The sequence below is a fragment of the Antechinus flavipes genome, chromosome 3 (assembly GCF_016432865.1).
Source record: "Antechinus flavipes isolate AdamAnt ecotype Samford, QLD, Australia chromosome 3, AdamAnt_v2, whole genome shotgun sequence".
Lineage (NCBI taxonomy): Eukaryota > Metazoa > Chordata > Mammalia > Dasyuromorphia > Dasyuridae > Antechinus > Antechinus flavipes.
The window spans coordinates 352,539,682-352,559,221 of NC_067400.1; the positions used below are offsets into that span (position 1 = coordinate 352,539,682).

The window sequence follows — 19,540 nt, forward strand, 5'->3', positions numbered from 1 at the left end:
TTGGTTATGGAATAGTCCTGTCCTTGTTATTTCTGATTCTGTTGCATTGAATGTCAAGCTTTTGGTCTTTGATTTTTGCTCTATAAATAAGGGGTTCATTTACATGATCTGCATAGTCCTTTCTAGCTTGCATTGTGAGGGAGAAAAGAACCACCTGCTCTTTAGATCTGTAGACCCTGTAAACAAAGACATGAAGAATCTCTCCCATATTCCATTGTGGTAGTTGTTAATAGGGACGATTTATATGGCAGCCATCTGCCTTTAGTAGTCCACAAGGTTACCATGTGTGCTATGTTAAGGGCATTTCAGCCAATAGAGTTTACTATTTTGGAAGAGTGAGCAGATCCTGACTATATTAACATGGTGGCAAGCTAAGTCACTCATTCTTATTTCCCATACCATTTATAAGCAAAATTACAGAATAGTACATTAATTTTAAAAGACAAGAAAGAACATCAAAAAATTTTCTTCAAAAATTTAAATATTATAACATGTATTGGACTACCTGCCATCTAGGGAGGGGGTGGAGAGAAGGAGGGAAAAAGTTGGAACAGAAGGTTTTGCAAGAGTCTGGAAATTACCCATGCATATGTTTTATAAATAAAAAGCTATAATAAAAAATTAATACTAAAAGTTACAGCATTTACCATAGTTTTCCAGAATGACTAATTTTTCCAAGAGTTTTCCAAGGTGACCAAGGAATTTCCCATGAAAACTTTTCTATTTCAAATTTTGTTCTTGGAAATCTTTCTGAAATGTCTGAATCTTTTTTGCTACCTTTATTATCAAAGTCTAATGGACATAAGTGAATTTTCTTTTATTTGATGAGGATCTTATAAGGCCTTAATTGGTGTTCCTGTCTCAGACTGATAGTATAAGATACCGAGCCAATTATGGAAGAGATTCTATATAATAGAAATTTTTTTCCTCCTTGTGATTTGTTTCTTTTCTAAATTTACCTAATTTTTACTTTTCTTGCTTTATCTTATACTTTAGTTAAATCTGTTTGTGTCCTTGGCTTATTAGACTATAAGTTCCATGAAGACAGAAACTATGAGTTATCTAAATATTTTGACCCTTACCCAGCATCTAGTTTACAGTTCTGCATACAAAAAAGGTTCAATAAATTGGAGTGGCTAGGTAGCTTATGAATAGAGCCCTGGAGTCAGGAGGATCTTGAGTTCTGACACTTAATAGCTGTGTGACCCTGGGCAAGTCACTTAATTCCAATTGCTTCGAAAAAAACTACAACAAATCTTTGTTGTTTATTGAAGTGGACTATGACAAGGGACCCTTGATAACTGAGAGTTTTGTTTAGTTGAATTTTGTCTAATTATTAATTGGCCATACATATTTTCCTATATTTCATTCTTGCCTTCATTTTTTCTCTATTAGACTTAAAACTCCTTTAAGGCAGAAACTTTGTAAAATCTTTACTCAGAATCTATATACTTGCCTCACAGTGAGGTAGCACAAAAGTGTCTAATAACAGTATATTGACAAGCAGGTGACTAGTGAATTTACATGATCAAGATTAGATTCCTCAAAACAAAAATCATAGCATTCCATGTCTGATTTGTGAAAAGAATGGGGAGGGAAAAAATAACTTTTGTTTTTTGATTTCTTCCTTCATATGCATGTGATAGCAATAAAATGAGAGTAAGGTCCCCAGCAAAGTGGGTGAACATTTGTGGCAATCATAGAAAAGGGCATGGTCAAATAGTTAGTTATGCAGTATAGAAAGGCATAACATGTTGTGAACTAATCTTGGGGTTTCCCACATCTGTGAGATCACAAATCTTTCTGGATTGTTGCATTATTATTAAAACTCAGACTTGTACTTTCTGTGTTTTACAATTGGATTTTCTTATTGGCTTTTCAGGATGTTTACAAACCGCGTCGAAAATACAGGCGTCAAAAGGGAGCTGAGGAGCTGCTAGATGAAGAATCTCGAGTCCATACTACACTTTTGGAATATGGCAGGTAATAAAATTCTGCTTGCTCCTTTAGTAAAAATTTCCACTCGAAGCTTTTCAATTGGAAGCTTGTCATTAAACTGCTCTTTTCTTTTGGCTGTGTTCAATTACTAGTTTTATATTATGAGATTTCCTAGCATTGGAATTTTTCTTTCTAGTGTCAAATTTTGTATGTGTCTTCTGTGGGTAGGTTCTGTAGTTCTAATGGAGCCAAAGGTTGTAGGATTCATAGTTGAGATTCCTGTTCAAAAATAGAAGTCATAAATGTGGACTAATTAATTGTGCCTTTTACAAGGATTTTTGTTTTCCTCTTTCCTCAGGGAATGGGTTTGGTTGGCACTTTTAGAGCTTCTTGATGCTTTTGGATTTCATGCCTCTATCATTTGGTATTGTACTTCCCTTAGGAGTTGAGAGAAGACAAAAAAGAAAAATTTAGTATTCTAAATGTACTGTAACATTAAAAACAAAAGAAAAAATCCAATTTCTTTTAAGTATTGTTTTAAATGCAAAGGAAGAATTAGAAAAGAAAATTTGCCTTTCTCATTATTTTAGAGTTGTTGGGGTTTTTTTTTTTTTGTTTGTTTGTTTGTTTATTTGGTTTTTTTTTTTTAGCTAAGTCCTTCAATTCTAGCTGACTGATCTTTAGTTTTCTATAAGATGATTATATGCTTTTACATCTTTCTGTTGACACTAGGTCTTGACCTTCAGTTTCCCTTTGTGCCTTATGTGTGTTTTCTTTCTAGATTTACTGATTTTATATTGTGAGTATTTCTCTTTGCTCTTCTTGATCTGTTTTGGGAACAGTAATGGCTTCCTTTGCAGTCTGCTCTTCTCTAACCTGGCCCTCAGCATGATAATCTGCACTAACAGCTCTCTTTGACTAACATCTCCTGGAGGGATCAGAAGACATATCAGATTGTTCTCCCTGCCAACAAATCTCTCTGGAACAGGGATGAAATTGAACATTATTTTTGTAATTTTACAGCAGGATTAAAACATTTATTTTCTTAAGTAGTTGCTATTGACACATGGAACCAAATTACTTTGAAGGTGGTTGGCTCACTTTCCAAGCCATACATGCTTGCTAGTCTCATAGTATAATATATTATACATGCCTGATAGAGAACATTTCATCGCTAGTCAACTCTTGTTTATCTTTTTTGTCGACTATCCATAGCAATCAGACTGGGACTTAAAGCAACTCCATTGTAAATGTGATCTTTTAGGTTAGAGGCTTGAAGTTCAGACATTGAATTAGGCAGCTAAATTCAAGGCAACCCTGTAAATAGTTAATATTATAAGAAAACAAGAAAGGGGGTCTTTCCCAGCACATCCTTCCCCCTTGATATAGTTTAATTTCCAAAATCCAAAATCAGAACCCTACCTTTGCATTAAGTTGTCGTGTTTCTCAGAGTAGACAAAATTACTTACTATTACTTTACAGAGGAAAACATTATTTTGCTGTCAGTACTATTGATGCCAAATAATGTAGGATGCCAACCTTCCAGACCACAGAGTTTTGCGAGTATCCAGCATCTCCCAGCAATCTCTGCCTTTTTAAAAACTATAACCCCTGGTAGTACAAACCCCAGAAACTACCCATGGAAATCTTGCCAGATGTTAAACATGACCAAGAAGGAGGAAAACTTATAGGGCAGGAAGTTTTTATATTTTTTGGAAGAACTTACAGTGAGTAAGAACTAATAGTCTTATCTCTGCAGAATTCTAAGCGTGAGATAAGTTGACCAGTAACTGAAACACTCAGCATATTTTAAGTGATCTTGGAGAATTTGGGCCATTCTTTTCATTTTACTTGGGAGAGAGGGGAGGTAGAATTTGTTTATGGACTCATAGGAGTAGGAGGGTAGGGCTAAGAATTGAGAAAGAGCCCTGTGATCTAATTGGGAGTAAGAGCACAAGAGTATCAGAAAAGTCCTTCTGTATATTCCCCAGTCTACAGGAAAATATGACCTCCTCCAGTCACTGTTCTTAGTAAACTTATTGCTCCTTCTTAGAAATACATTAATAAACTATTAGATAGAGAAGAAAAAATATGCTTGTTTGATATTTAATCCTACATCCTAAACAAAAGAGATTGCTTGGTAATCTAGGCAACATGTCATTTTCAATAAATAATAAAACAAAAAATAATTTATTTTTATTCCACTTCTTGTCCTGAAATTCTTTTCCTTTCTTCATTACCAGTTCAAATTTTAGCCTTCTTATAAGATTGATTTTCTCCAATAATTCTGCCCTGAATAGCACTACTTTTCACTCAACCATCATAGATTTAAAACTAGAAGAGATCTCAGAAGCCATCAATTGTGTTGCTTAGGGCCACAAAGGTAGAATATAGTAGAGTTAGGGTTCTAACCCAGGCCCGCTGGCTCCAAATATAGCACCATTTCTACTGTGCCACATAGCTCTTGGACCCACAAGATCAAATTCTTGATTGCCTATTATCTTTAAAGGTCTTCTCTAATATAATGTCTGTTACCTTTCGAAGGCCTTTAAATCCTAGCATTTAGTACCAATACATGATTTGTTGAATTGGATTTCTTCTATTTCTTTTGTGGTTGTCATAGTATCAGACAATGAGATTACACATGCTGGATCTTCAGTAAATGCATGGTGAATTAATTAAAATTTTATTAATTAGTGTGACACATCATTTTATCCCTGATTTTGCTATACACACCCTCGCCTCAAGCATAGAGGCATAGAACTACAGAATCTTAAGACTGGAAATAAATCTTAGAAGTGATACAGTTCAAACTCTGAAAGATAAGGCAGTTGAGATTCATAGAAACTGAATCCTTGCCCAGTCACAGAAGTGTGATAAGAGTTAAAGTTCAATCCTAAATCTTTTAACTCCAAGTGTAATGCTTGGTGTTTTCAAAATGTTATTCTAGAAATTAAGGCTATGAGACAAAATGAGAAATAATCTCTGCCCTTGTTGGAATCCTTACAAAATTCTAATTTAGCATGGTATTTAGCAAATCCTCTAGCTCACTAATATATTTAAGTACTCATTGGAGTTCACACATTTGGGAGATTTCAGGGTTTAGTATGAGATATCCGAATTTACACCTCCCTTAATCCCTCTCTCAGAAGAGAGGAGTCAACCTTTGGAAGATCATATATAAAGAAGCTCTTATCTTCAGGAGTTACTTCCGAACATTCCCAGGGGTTGGAGAGGAGCACTCTGAGAGGAAACCCACAAGCCCTCTCTCCCAGGCAAGAGAGATTCATTGCATTTTCCACCTTGATGCTGGCTGGAGGCTGAAGGACAAACCTTTGGATTTGAAGACATTTGGAGGGAGCTCTTGGAACCAAGCAGAAAGATAGGTCTCTAAGAAAAATTAACCAGGCTATTTTGGAGGAAGCAATAAAAGATCTGAACTTTTAGTACCTGGCTGCATTTGGGTGATTATTTCTTTTAACTGAAACTAAGGCTGCCTCCAGAAAACCTCCCCAAGAAACCTGTTCTCTCCCAGAGAGAACCTTATATTATTTTAAAGAAAAAGAACACCACATGCCCTCATGGACTTTAGAGTATACTATTTACATTTCAGTATTGTTGGTTTTTTTTCCCCTCACTAAAGAATACAGTTTTGGTTCCTTGGAACCAAATAGATGTCCCTTATATTTTCCACCAGAGGTCTTTGTTTTTCTGATAATGAAAAGGTAGCACTGATGTTACAGAGTTTGCAGACAAGATGCATGAAAATTGCAGAGAAAGAGAAGTTGGCACCTTAGTTGAAAATTGAGAGCAAGCTGTTAGCATAAGACAGTATTGAAATTGGGACTTCAGAGAGAGAGACCAGAAGAGAATGAATGGTTAATGGGCAATAGAGAAGGAAGCAACTGAAGTATGAAAGCAAAATAATAGTGTAGTGGAAACGAATTGAAAATTAGTTTGACTTTTCTTTATGCAGACAAATGGTAGAATTTACATTATTCTGTTGAAGAATAAGTTGCAGAGTTGTCAATTTATTACCACAGTACTCATGCTGCATTCTGCACAGCGAATGGGATGGTTAGACTAGTTAGATGCTGCATCAGGCTTTTCTTGGTCTCTGAAAAAAGAGACTCCAAGCTCTATAGCAGAAAAACAGAGAGGAATGAGTTGAGTTACTGTTCCACGTGCAGACTGCACATGGGTCTATTGGCTTGGTCTAGCTTGATCTTTGTTAAAAACATCATTAGATACTTTGAGAAAGAAAACAGAAAGGTAGCCTAGTATTGTGGGTTTAGAGGCAATAGATCTGTGTTCAAGTCCTGTGTTCTTAGGCTCTCAAACTGTGAATTTTATCAAAGAAACTTGTTATAAATTTCTTCATCTGTAAGTTGGCAGATATTAGTATTCGTATTATGTAAGTCTACTTTATTGTGGTTGTAAAGAAAGTGCTTTATAAAAGGCTTTTTAATGTGTCTGCCATAATCTTACTCCTTATAGGTGTCTTCTCTATGTAGGAAGAGTCATTTCTGATATGTTTAACCTATAATGGATTACTTGCTGTCTAGCTGAGGGAGGTAGTGAGGAGAGGAAGAAAAATATGGGAAAACAAGGTTTTGTGAGGGTGAATGTTGAATACTATTCTTGCATGTATTGCATGTATTTTGAAAAAAAAACAGGAAAAAAAAAAAAAGAAGGGGCATTTCTGGAGACTGGAAGCTTGTGTGGAGATCTTTGTTTTAACAGTGATTTTCTAGCCATCTTCACACTACATTCCCTGAATTATCGATATCATCCTTATCCTCCTCCCACCAAAATCTGTACCCATGAAATGCCAGACTGATCTTTTCAGTTCCTATTTATATGTTGTCTTCCCCCTTTAAAATGTGGGAAATTCTTGAAAGGCAAAGATTGTCTTGTTTCCTTATGTTTGTATCATTAGGGCTTCCCTCAGTGCTTGGTATCATTTTTTTTAATTTTATTTTTATTTTCTGTTTTAAGTCCTTTCTTCCCTCTACTCCTTTTCCCACTGAGAATGTTAAAAAAATAGGAAAGCCATTATATATATGAAGTATTGTAAAACATATTTTTGTATTACCCATGCTCTGAAAAAAAAAAAAGTAAATGCTGTTGTGCAAAATAAATGATGATGGGAATAGTTTCAGAAAAACCTGGGAAGACTTCTATAAACTGGTGCAAGCCACAAAAAAATCTTATATACTAACAACAACACTGTAAAAATAACCACGTGTGAAATTTGTAGTGATTCTGATTAATAAAATGTTCCATCATAACTCCAAAGAACTCATGATGTATAAAGCTATCCTTCCAGACAGATAACTGGAAATAATCAAAGTATAAACTCCAATAGTGCATTGTACCAGTTTTTCCACATTTTCTCCAGCATGTATCATTTTTTCTTTTCTGTGATGTTAGTCATTCTGATGGATTATATTAATTTTTTGTACCTTAGAGTTGTATTAATTTGCATTTCTCTCATTATTTATGACTTAGAGCATTTTTTCATATGATTATAGATAGCTTTTATTTCTTCCACTGAAAACTAGCTGTTCATGTCTTTTGATCATTTATCAATTGAAAAAAAGACATCTATTTTTATAAATTTTGTTCAGTTCTCTATATATTTGTGAAATGAGATCTTTATCAGAGAAACTTGTTTTAAATTTTTTCTCTCCCAGTTTTCTGCTTTTCTTCTAATTTTGGCTGCATTAGTTTTGTTTGTGCAAAAACTTTTTAACTTAACATATTCAAAATTTCCCACTTTATTTTATGTGGAACCTCTATCTCTTGTTTGCTCATGAATTCTACCCTTATCCATAGATCTGACAGGTAATTTCTTTCATGCTCCCTTTCATAATTTGTTTGTGTATTATCCTTTATATCTAAACAGTGTACCCATTTTGAGTTTATCTTGGACCTAGACATCATCTTCCTTTTTTTTGATCTGCATTATTTGTTATATTTAGAGCATAAAATCTTGGAGATTATGAACTATTTTTAATTGGCTTTAAGTAAAGTGGGTTCTTTTAGTTATATGTTTTTATCTAAACTCAATTTGAAACGTAAGATTAGTTTGTTGTTATGGTTCTTTTTCTAGCTTTTGCCTAGCATGGATTTTTTTTTAAATGCTTGATAGAAATTAAAGTGTATTTGTGCATTTTTCTTAACTTGGGCTTTCCTAAAATAAAACTTAATCACTGGCATGATAGATTAAGTATCATCTCTGAACTGAGAATAGAGTAGAATTTAGAATTAGTAAATTAATCACTAGCATGATAGATTAAGTATCATCTCTGAATTGGAAATTGAATAGAATATAGAATTAGCAAATTGCACATCACTGTTTGAACACAGAGAATTCCCCTCCCCTTCCTTTTTCTGTAAGCTAATTTAGCCTAAAAACTATTTATAGATGCTCATTCTTTGTATTCGTTGATTTTTGATATGTTTAGGTTGTTTGTTTGTTTGTTTGTTTTGGTGGCGATTACCATTTTAAGAAAGGCTTGTTCTTTATTCAGATTAGAAAATTAAGAATTTTTCTTTTGCTAGTAGATCAAGTTCTTCTTTCAACAAGAATAGGAATACGAAGGTCAAAATATTTCTTTTATTAATATTCAGGAGAAAAGATGTTTGTGTTGTTTTGAAGTGTCAACTTTTTTAGAAAATTTATCTGGAGTAGCTAATTGGTACAATGGATAGAGCATCAGCCCTGAAGTCCGAAGAACCTGAGTTTAAATGTGGCCTCAGACAATTAACATTTTCTAGCTATGTGACCCTGGGCAAGTCACTTAACCCTGATTGCTTCAGGGGGAAAAAATATCTAAAGCAAGTTTTTAATAGGTGAAATCACAAGGCAAACATAAATTTTAAAATAATCATTTAACTGATGCCTTTTTTTTTTCCCCTATAGGCGATATGGATTAAGTAGACAGAGCAAAACAGAAAAGGTAAGAAATGAAATAGCTGCTAATTAAAAACAAAATATTTTATATTAAATGAAACTGGAGACAAGATAAAGCAATTTAAAATGATTCATAGATTCATTTCCTTAACATCAGTTGTAGAAGACCTTTATGCCGTAGCAGGAGGATAGTTGGCTTTGGAGTCAGAAGACTTGAGTTCAAATCCTAGTCCTGCCACTTACTGCTTGTCACTTAATGACTCTGGACCTTCGTTTCCTAACTTATAATATGAAGGCATTATATTACAAGTTCTTTTCATTATAATTTGGGATCTTTTCATTCCTTTTCTAATTCCTTTTTTTTTTTTTTAAGAAAGAAAAGAATACACGGTCTTTCAAAGTTTGCCTTTCAAAATTTAAGTAGTGCCTTAAATGCCGCAATTAATTCCCAATATTTCTATCCCTCCTCAACCCCTTCCATGAAACAAAGTGGAACTGTTCAACAATTAACCAATAAGACCAAGCCTGAAAAAAAAATTTAATAGTTTACCCATCTAATATCTAATATATTTAACAGTCAACTCTCTTTAATGAGATTATAAAAAAGACAAAAACTTTTAATCATCTCAAGAATAGAATTTTTTATCATCAGTTACTTGATAAAACATTTACCATGATGGAATAGGCCAGAGACTCCTTACATTTTGTAATAAGCTGTCACTTTGATGTCCACATAACAGTAACTGACATTTATATAATATCTTACTGTTAATTTATTGAAAGAAAGAAGCTTTCCTTGCCATAGCCCTATTACGGAAATAATACAAGTAGCACTACTCTGATTTGATCAATGAGGAAAGATGAGACCTAAAGGGCTAAGTATCTTGTTTTGCTGTCTCACAGCTATTATAAGCAGAATCCATGTTTCCAAGTTACAAGTTCAGTGTTCCCTCCCTCAAGAACATGCTGGCTCTGAAGTCTGCATTGGTTAAAGTTGAGTGATAATACTGACAAGCAAGGCCCATTGACTGCTGGCAGGGAAGTCAATCTTGCCATTAAAGTGAAGTGAAAGAGACATATCAGCAATCTTTAACTCTTCTCTCCTCACTACTTACAGGCAATGCAGATCCACATTGGCCAGAGGTTTCCACTATTTTTCTTTTGGGGACTTCTACTTTAGGCTCTTGGAGTACAGAACAAGAATTAGATATAGTCCCTATTCTATTGATAATCTCAGTGCAAGGAATTTTTTAAATAGAGATAAAGAAAAAAATAATGAAAGGGATTAAATAAAAGTGATCCCGCATAGTTATTTTACAAAATAGAGTGAATTAGAAGGTGATTTCTACTTTCCTAAGAAAAATTAAAAAAGAATACTCTGTGGTATTTGTTTGCAGATCATTATCTCTTCAAGGCAGGGTGGTATAAAGGATAGAGACTTGAAGTTTAGAGACTTAGGTTCAAGTATTCTTTTGATACATTGGCTATGTGGACCATAAGCAAGTGGGTTTATATATAAGCATTAGTGATCCAGAAACAACAGCCGCAGCAACAACCACAACCACACCAAAACATTAACGAGGCTAGGAAGAAGGTTGCCAATCAGTTGAGAAATAGATTGATGGGTATTTTATTACAGATGTGTCACGATAGGGCTTTTTGTTGTTTTAAAGATTTGATTTCAATTTTGATTAAAGATTTAAACTTAAAAGTTAAACTCTTAGCAAAATCGGTCAATGTTTCTTAAAAAGCTTGAGAATCACTATTCTAGGGTGTATTCTAGTATTGAGATGATAAAGGGATTAATCCTTTTGGTCATTGCCCCCAATGCTACTTGTCTTTTCCTGCCCATGAACTTCCCTTCTGCCTTTTTGGCAGATCTCAAAACTTCATTTCCTACTTATCTTCATAGTCTTTCTTCAAGAACCATTGACCCAAAAGTGATTTTTCTCACTCTTCTGAGTTCCTGTGGCAGTGATTTTCTCTAATGCTCTTCTGATATTTAATCAGTTACTATTTTGACAATCCCTTTCCTCAAAGAGCTTATATTTTCTTGTAGTGTCATTTGTGTCTTTCTCTCTTTTATGCTTTCATTGTGTTCTGATCAGTCAAAAGTCATTATCGAATTCTTATTACATGTGAAATATCTCATTGTACAGACATGTTGAGAAATAGAGGCACTTTAAGTAGCTTATGTTGAATTTGGGGAGATGGAGGGAATAGTGAATTAGCAATATAGGGCAATTTGTTTTCAATTGAATTATGACATTTTTTTAAATAACAATCCAAATTCTGGCACTAACAGATCTTGCTTATGATTTTCACAGACTGAGGACAAGAAAGTGGTGTTGCCTTCTGGGTTCTCAGGGTCAGGAAAATCCCTTGACGAAGATGAGCTTCAAGCTGCCGAAGAGGTGTGTGGCCAATGTAGAAAGAAAGCTTAGGGTTGAATTTGAGCCAGCGTGGAAGAAATTTGACTTTCATCTCTAGCTTTCTAAAATGGTTAGTCCCTTCCTGTAGCCAGAAGGTGCAAGGTGGTCATTTCATTATAGTTATAATTCCAACTTAGCTCATTTTACATCATTAAAAATTTGAATTGATCAAAGGGGAAAAAAATTCCCAAATTCCATCCTAAAGAGTCACTTTGCATTCTTCAGGGGTAATAGTTTAGTTTTAAAAATGAATGGTTTGCTCACTTTTTCTGTCGTTTTTCTTTCATCAGCGCCATATTGAAACCCTTATGACTAAAATGGCTGCTATGGCAACAGAAGAGGTAAGTCGCAATGGGAATGTTTTGGTACTTCCTGTGGTTCAGGGAATAGCATATCTCTATCTCTTCATGAACTTTCTCTTATAATAGTGTGTCTTATATCCCCCAGCACCTCATTTTTTCATATCTTTCTATTACCTTAGTGGCCTTCCCTATTTAAGAGACATTATGAATTTCTATTTCCATGCAGTAGCAATGCCTATTGTAAAAGGTGTGATGTGACACTTGAAAAAAAAATAGCTTTTAATATTATTTTCAGTGCTGCTGTATATCTGAAGTGATATTTGTAGACTAGGAGTCCCACCTATGACAATCCCATATACCTGTGTCAGAAGAGTAATGAAGTTTTTTACCCTTTTATTTTTGTTGTAAAGTGTTTGTTTGGGGCATACATCACACACACACACACACACACACACACACACACGCACGCACGCACGTATATGTTTGTGTGTGTTTTTAAACATAATACTTTAGATTTGCAAAATCTTGATATGTTTTCTAATTTGGTCCTGAGGGAGGTTCTATTATTTCCCCTATTTACAAATCAGAAAACTGAGAATCTGAGGTTAAGTGACTTGCCCAGAATCCTACAGCTATTCAGGGTTTGAAACAGACAGGATTTGAACTCATATCTTCCTGGCCCACAAGTTGAGAGCTCTATTCACTATTCCATACTAATTTCCTTCTTAATTGAAAGTGAATCACTTCTTTTACTGCGTTTTTTTCTTCTCAAAACCCAGATTCCTTCCCTATTTCTGCCTAAGTAGGATTTCATTTTTAAACATTTTACAGATGTGGAAATTGAGACCCAGAATTGAAAAATATCTTGATTAAAGTCACACAGCAAGTAAGAAGCAGAGCTTGGCCCAAATCTCAAGAGTCTCTGAAGCCATTGTCAATGATTTTTATTTTTCTTCATCTCACATACACACATTTATACATAGATACATAGGTTTATATATCTATCCAAATTCAATTATGCACACGTATACATGTCTATATATGTATGTATGCTCATGTAAATATATCTTTATTTTCTCTTCTGCTGCTCTTTATCTCTCCCATCACCCTGCCTTCTGTTTTCCATTCTCTTTGTTTTTTTCTCCCAAAATGTATCTTAAGTCTTCCAGCTCCCATTCTCAGGACTGACACTATGGTACATAGAAAGAACACTGAATTTGTTAGAGGATCTGTCACTTAGCACTGGTGTGACCTTGAGTGCTCTCAGGCCTCAGTTTCCCTATCTGTAAAATGGATCATTTTGGACACAGTGATCTCTGAGGTCACTTGCAGCTATAAAAGCTTTCTGTTTTGCTTCATGGGTAGCTCTTAAGATGAGAGGTTGTTTAGGCTGGATCTTTTCTTTCCAGGGAGAAACTAGTATGGCTTATTAAGAATTCCAACCTAGAACTTAGGGGGATCTGGGTTTAAAACTTTAACTAGCTATATAAGCTTGAAAAGTCTTTGAACTCTTCCAAACCTCAGTTTCCTTGCTTGTAAATTAGAAGTAATAACTCACTTCACATGGTTGTTGTGAGATTCAAGTAAAATAACAAACTTACATTGATTGTTTTTAAAGTGCTTTATAAATGTTTAACCATGATAATGATGATGAACAACTTGAAATATAGAAAGTAGCGGGAGGTGTTTGTTAAGTTGTTCATCTGGATACATGTTTGGATTGTTTATTTATTGGGTTCCTGACTTTAAATTGAGTGATAAATAGGAGCATGGATAGAATTATTTCCTATGCTAAACAAAAAGGTCTTAACCTGCCTTTACAAGGAAAATTCAGAGAGCTCAGTCATTATCATGCTGTGAAAGCTGCTTCTAAAATAATGCTCCTTGCTGCGATTCCAGAGCCGACTGACTGCGAGTGCAGTAGGCCAGATTGTGGGGCTTCGCTCCGAGGAGATCAAGCAGATTGTTTCAGAATATGCTGAGAAGGTACGTGGGGAAGGTGGGGTATTAAGGGGGAGGTGTGAATGGAGACCTTTTCTCAGGTAAGTAACACCCAGAGGTGTTGTTTATTTCACCAGCTGCGATTGGGGCTGAGCTGTGATTCATTAACCTCAGTCGTCAAAAACAAATAAACCATGTCTTGCCATGCAGAGCAATGAGGTTTTGCTGATTAGCTAAATTAATTTTGTTCTTTAGCGGCTGTGTTTATAGAAATACGCAAAGAAAACCTGTCTCTCTGAGCAATTAATCCATATGATAAATCGCTGCCTGCCTTTCTGAGCCTTTGTCCTCCTCTACCAGGCTCCTTGTAGCCGTGTTTGGTCTTGGTTTGGTGACAGTGGTGAGGAATGGAACCTTGCCACTAAGGAGATAAACTCCATAACTCAGCCGAGCCCATGGCAAGATTTCTTCCGCTACTTTATTAAAAAGGCATGGAAAGAACAAAAACCCAAGAGTCATATTTCAATGTTAGATTTCTTGTGTTCTAAGAATAGGCAACAGGACCTTGAATGTCTCAGGGGGAGACAGTGATTAATCACCTTGCACACAACTGATTCCAGTCAGGCTGAGATTATGGCATGTCTAAAATCAGATATACAGGGCAGTGCACTGCATTCTCCCCTGCACGGGCAATTTGTCCTTTCTGACCCAAACACACACTCAGTCAACAAGCATTTACCAACCTTTTACTTTGTCCTAGTCACTGCTCTAAGTCCTGGGGAGGTAAAGGAAAAAAGGAAGTAGCTCCTGCCTTCAGGGACTCTGCATTCTAAAGGAGGACACTACAGCCTCTCACACACACACACACACACACACACACACACACTCACATTCATATACATATAAACATATATGTACACAGACATACTTAAACTTATTCCCATACATACATTCACACTCATACGCACACCCTCACACACTCTCCATTCACACATACTCACATTATCACACATACTCTACTCACACACACACTTAGCACAGATACTCACACTCATACACACACACTCCACTCACACACACACTTACACACTCACACATACTCTCCACTCACACACACTTAACTCACACACACTTAACACACACTCACACTCATACACACACACTCCACTCACACATACTTTCCACTCACACACACTTAACTCACACTTAACACACTCATACACACACACTCCACTCACACACACACTTACACACACACATTCTCAGACATACTCTCCACTCACACACACTTAACTCACATACACTTAACACACACTCACACTCATACACACACACACACTCAGACACATACACTCTCACACTCGTACACACGTACATTATATCTTCTAACTTTCTCTCCCTTTTCCTGAGCTATAAGAAGTTTTGAGCAGAGAGAATTGAGACAGAGAACAGAATTCTCATGATAGTGATTTCAGGAGACCTGTTTTTGTTATCTGTTAAGTGAGAAGATAGCTCAGGAATGCTTTTCTGTGACCATGATCAGAAAATAGCATAAATGCTACTTGGGTTGAATTTTAATACAGTGCTGGTGAATCTTTCTTGGGTCCCAAGACACTTCTTCTGTAATGGCACTAACTTCTTTTCATGTCACTGTATCTTTGGACTCCTGATGTTCTGAGATGAAAACATGTTTCTTCCTTCTCGAAGAGAAGTTATTCATCTTCATGCCCTGAATCCCTTTGGCAGATTGGTGAAGCCTATGGATAAAGCTCAGAATATGTTTTTAAATGCACAAAATACATAGGATTACAAAGGATACAAAAGGATATATACATATATATTGAAATACATCTATCACAATGTTTCCAGGTTAAAAACTTAAGGAATATCTTGTCTTAATTCCTCTTTTGTGAATCTGGGAAACAGATCTATGTTTGTAAACTGAGAAGGTTTTACTTGGTTCATTTGTACTTTCAAAAAACACTGATTATATGTCCTATTTTATTGATCTAATTAAAATTTCAAGTTATTTTTAAGGAGAAATTGAAGAGATTTGAGATAACTCTTAGAATTGTTTGGTAGATTCTGACTTAATTAAATGACAAGTCCCAAAAGGTGATCATTAACAGCTTAATGTTGACCCGAAGGGTATAGTGACCCATGGCCAATCCCTTGTGCTTTTTAATAGTTTTATCAATAACCGAGTTGTAGGTATAAATAGCCTGGTGCTTAGAAATGATACAGAGGAAAGAGGAATAATCTACACACTTAAGGATAGAGGCCACAACCAAAAGAGTCTTAACAAGCTAAATACTGGACCAAATCAAATAAGATGGATTTAAATAGGAATAAATGTAAATTTTTACTTGGGGTCAAAAAAGTCAATGTAAAAATTAGACAGTGGGTTAGAGAACATGGTTACATAATGATTCATTTGAAAAACATTTGGGGATTTTTAACACACTGCTAGCTCAGTGTCACTAAATAGCATTGCTCTTGTCCTTATCTAAACCTGTGATGTCAGTGTGATGACCTCCACTCATACAGTTGTACAACTTCTCTGTAACATAAAAGACTGATGAGTAATTTATACCTAATCATAAAGTCAGCATGGGTCAGAGGAACACTTAAAGCTAGGTCTTCTAAATTCCAAGGTCACCATGTTGCTTCATCAGTTTGATGTGTTAGCTAAAAAAAGCTGATGTAATCTCAGATTGCCTTAAGAGGAGCTTACTGTACAGAAGAAGGAATGAAATAATCCCATTTTACTGTGGATGTTGATCACCTGGAGAGTGTCTAAAGGACAATGAATAGCATGGTGATATGCTTGAAACCTTGTCTTCTGAGCTACATGTGCTACGATGGAACTGTCATTAGCTTTGGTGTTGAGGGACTTAGATTTGAGTCCAGTTTTACCATTTGCTACCTGTGTGACTTAAAGCTTGTAACTTCTCTATGACATTGTTGACCCATTATAAAATGAGAACTAGATGGCCTTTGAGAGTCCAGTTTGAAAGCTATGATTCTATGCACTGGGGAGGTTTAGTTTTGAAAAGTGAAGATCTGAGAAATAAAACCTGTGTACAAATAGTGGAAGGGTTGTCCTGTGAGGAGAGAATTAAACTGTTTACCTTCCTTTTAGAGAGCAGACACCTGGTGGGAGGTGAGAAAGCTCCCTGAATTTAAATCTGACTTGTAGGGAAAGTTACTGAGATGCAGAATAGAATGTGAAGTTTTAGTTCCCTCACTTGAGATCTCCATACAAAGACTGGGTAACTGGTAGTAGTAAATTTTAAATAAGGGATCCTTGGAAAGCAAGTATTAAGTACCTACTACATAGCAAGCACTAAGCCAAGTGCTAGGGATAAAAGAAAAGAAGGGCAAATTTCACTACACAGTCCTTTCCAACTGTGTATTGTGTTCTTAGCATTGTGCTGGCACATATTAGGTACTTCACAAATGTTTGTTGATTCACAAATATTTGTTGTATATAAACCAGTGTGCTGATGGGTTCACAAAGTTTATATGAACAATAAGAAAGCATTTAAGCATTCGCCATATGCTAAACAGTGGTCATATAGAAACAAATTTTTGTTTAATCGTTTTTTAGTCATTTCTAATTTTTTGTGACCTCTTTCTAAATTTTTTTTTTGTTTGTTGTTGTTAAAGATACTGTTTCCTTCTCCAACTCATTTTACAGATGAAGATTCTGAGGCAAACAGGGTTAAGTGACTTGCTCAGGAGCTTGTAAATGTCTGAGATCAAATTTGAATTCAGGGAGATATGTTTTTTCTGATTGCAGGTCCTACCTTCTATCCAGCTCCCCATAGATATAAATACAAAAAATATATATAAACAATCCTTCCTCTCATTGAATTTTAATTCTATTAGGAGAAACATCATGCACACATATATAAATGTATAGGGAACAAATACAAGGTTTTTTTATCAGGGCGAACACTACTTTGGGGAGATATGGAAAGACTTTGTTATAGAGAGGTTGTTTGTGCTTTCTTAAAGGAAATGAGGGATTCTGTGCATCAAAGGGGAAGAGGGATCCATTCCAGGCAAAAGGGATTGCCAGTACAGACGCAGAGAGATGGAGGTATAGAACCCTGTGATATGAACAGAGGGAAGACCTCTTTCCTTAGGTCATAGAATCTAGGAAGGAGAAACTGTTAAGATAGTTTGGGGCCAGGTTATAAAGAGATTTAAAAAGCAAATTGCTATGTTTTTTGTTATCCTGAAGGTAATAGGGAGCCATTGAAACTTAGTAAGTAGGAGAGTAGTATGGTAAGATCTGCACTTAAGGAAAATCACTTTGGCAGCTTTATTATGGAAGATAGATTCAAATAGGGAAAGACTTGACGCAGGGAGACCATTTGGGACAGTAGTGCCATAGAGTAGGTGAAAGGTAGTGAGAGCAAGAATTGACATCTTTGGATATGTGAAGAGAGAAAATGGGGGACAAAGAAAGAGACAGAAAGATAGAAAAGGAGGAGAAAGAAAAAAGAGGGGGAGAAAAAGAGACAGAGAGAAAGACAGAGACTGAGAGAGAAGGGAGAGAAAAGGAGGAGGAGGGAAAAAGAGATGGACAAAGAGACACACAGAAAGAGATAAACAGACAGACAGATACAGAGAGAGACAGAGATACAGACACAGAGAGGGGAGAGAAAAGGGAGGAGGAGGAAAAAACAAAGAGGGAGAAAAAGAGAGATACAGAGACGGAGGGGAAGAGAAAAGGAGGAGGAGGAGAAAGAGGAAAGAAAAAGGAGGGGGATTTTGAAGAAGATGACAAGGTTATACACCTGAGAGACTGAAAGCAGTGATGCTCTCAACAGACATAAGGAAGTTTGATACAGACTTGGTTTTTAGGGAAAAGATGCATATTTCTCTTTTGAATATGTTAAATTTACAATGTCTGTAGGTATTCTAGCTTTTAGCATATATTAGGCAGCTGGCCATGTGGTACTGAAGCTCAGAAGAGAGACTAGAGCGGTGAATCATTTGCACAGAGGTGATAGCTAAACCCATGGGAGATGATATTGACAGCAAGAAAAAGTTCAGAAAGAGAAGAAAAGAGAGTCCATGACACACTCACAGTTAGGAGTTCCAAAGAATGGGAATTAGTTGGTTTAAAGGATTTAAAGAAATCCTTGATGATGTTTTTTTTAATAGGATGTTAGGAAATTGAGTTACAGTGGGTCAAGAAAAGATGGCAATAAAAAAATATAGGAGGGAGCAAGTATGCTCAGCTAAATTGAGGATGTTCCAGGGGAAATTTGGATAAGAAGTATAATTAGATTGATTACTGTTGGTTGAAAATCTAATATGTTGCTATCTCTCCCAAACTCTCCATAGTATATTTAGTAGTTTTCTGGAAAACAGTGAATTATACTTGTTCTTCTCATTATGGGGGACTTCCTGTTGTGGATTGCTGCATCCTCTGTCAGACACTGTTCTTGATCAGTATTATTTACCTATTTTTCTTAGTTGCAGTAGAGAGTTTGATATTGTTAAAAGTATATATTGAAAAATTATTGTCGTAAAAAAACAAGATATCAAGACAAGAAAAATAATATTTATTTATTTATTGACTTTTTCAGCCTAGGGAAAAATTGGACATGGGTAAGTATTGAAAGAACAGTTGAAGGTGAAGTAAGATGAATGTAGTAATGAGGCCCCTTTGGATGTGGAAGAAAGAAGGAGGAGGGTGTTAAAAGAGTGAGTGATGTTGAAGTTAAATTTTGGTACAGCATGAAAGGTTGAGTTATTGACCTGACACCATGGAAAGGGAGGATGATAATTGGCGAGTATTTTTGACCTTCCCAAGATTTAAACAGGTCCCAGAGTGGAGATGGTAAATTTTGCCTGCCTCACCAAACCCCTTTTTATTAATGTGTTTCATTTCTGTCTAGTTAGACAGATCATTTAGAAGAGAAGAGTAGAGGAATTAGATTACTGTATTTTTTTTTTTTCATTTCCACTTTGTCTCTGTAATTGTTTTA

The 19,540-nt window shown here is 35.6% G+C and overlaps 1 protein-coding gene across 2 annotated transcripts in view; it reads left to right on the top strand.

Annotated features, from left to right (window-relative positions):
- CCDC93 (coiled-coil domain containing 93) overlaps positions 1-19,540 on the top strand; it is a 120,390-nt gene that overhangs the window by 34,028 nt on the left and 66,822 nt on the right. Inside the window, exons 7-12 of one of the 2 annotated variants that reach the window (XM_051985761.1) lie at positions 1,883-1,983; positions 2,720-2,737; positions 8,867-8,903; positions 11,185-11,271; positions 11,580-11,630; positions 13,491-13,577. In XM_051985761.1, the coding sequence (XP_051841721.1) occupies positions 1,883-1,983; positions 2,720-2,737; positions 8,867-8,903; positions 11,185-11,271; positions 11,580-11,630; positions 13,491-13,577 (381 nt within the window). The remainder of the gene's footprint in view (positions 1-1,882; positions 1,984-2,719; positions 2,738-8,866; positions 8,904-11,184; positions 11,272-11,579; positions 11,631-13,490; positions 13,578-19,540) is intronic. The other variant, XM_051985762.1, reaches the window with a different exon arrangement.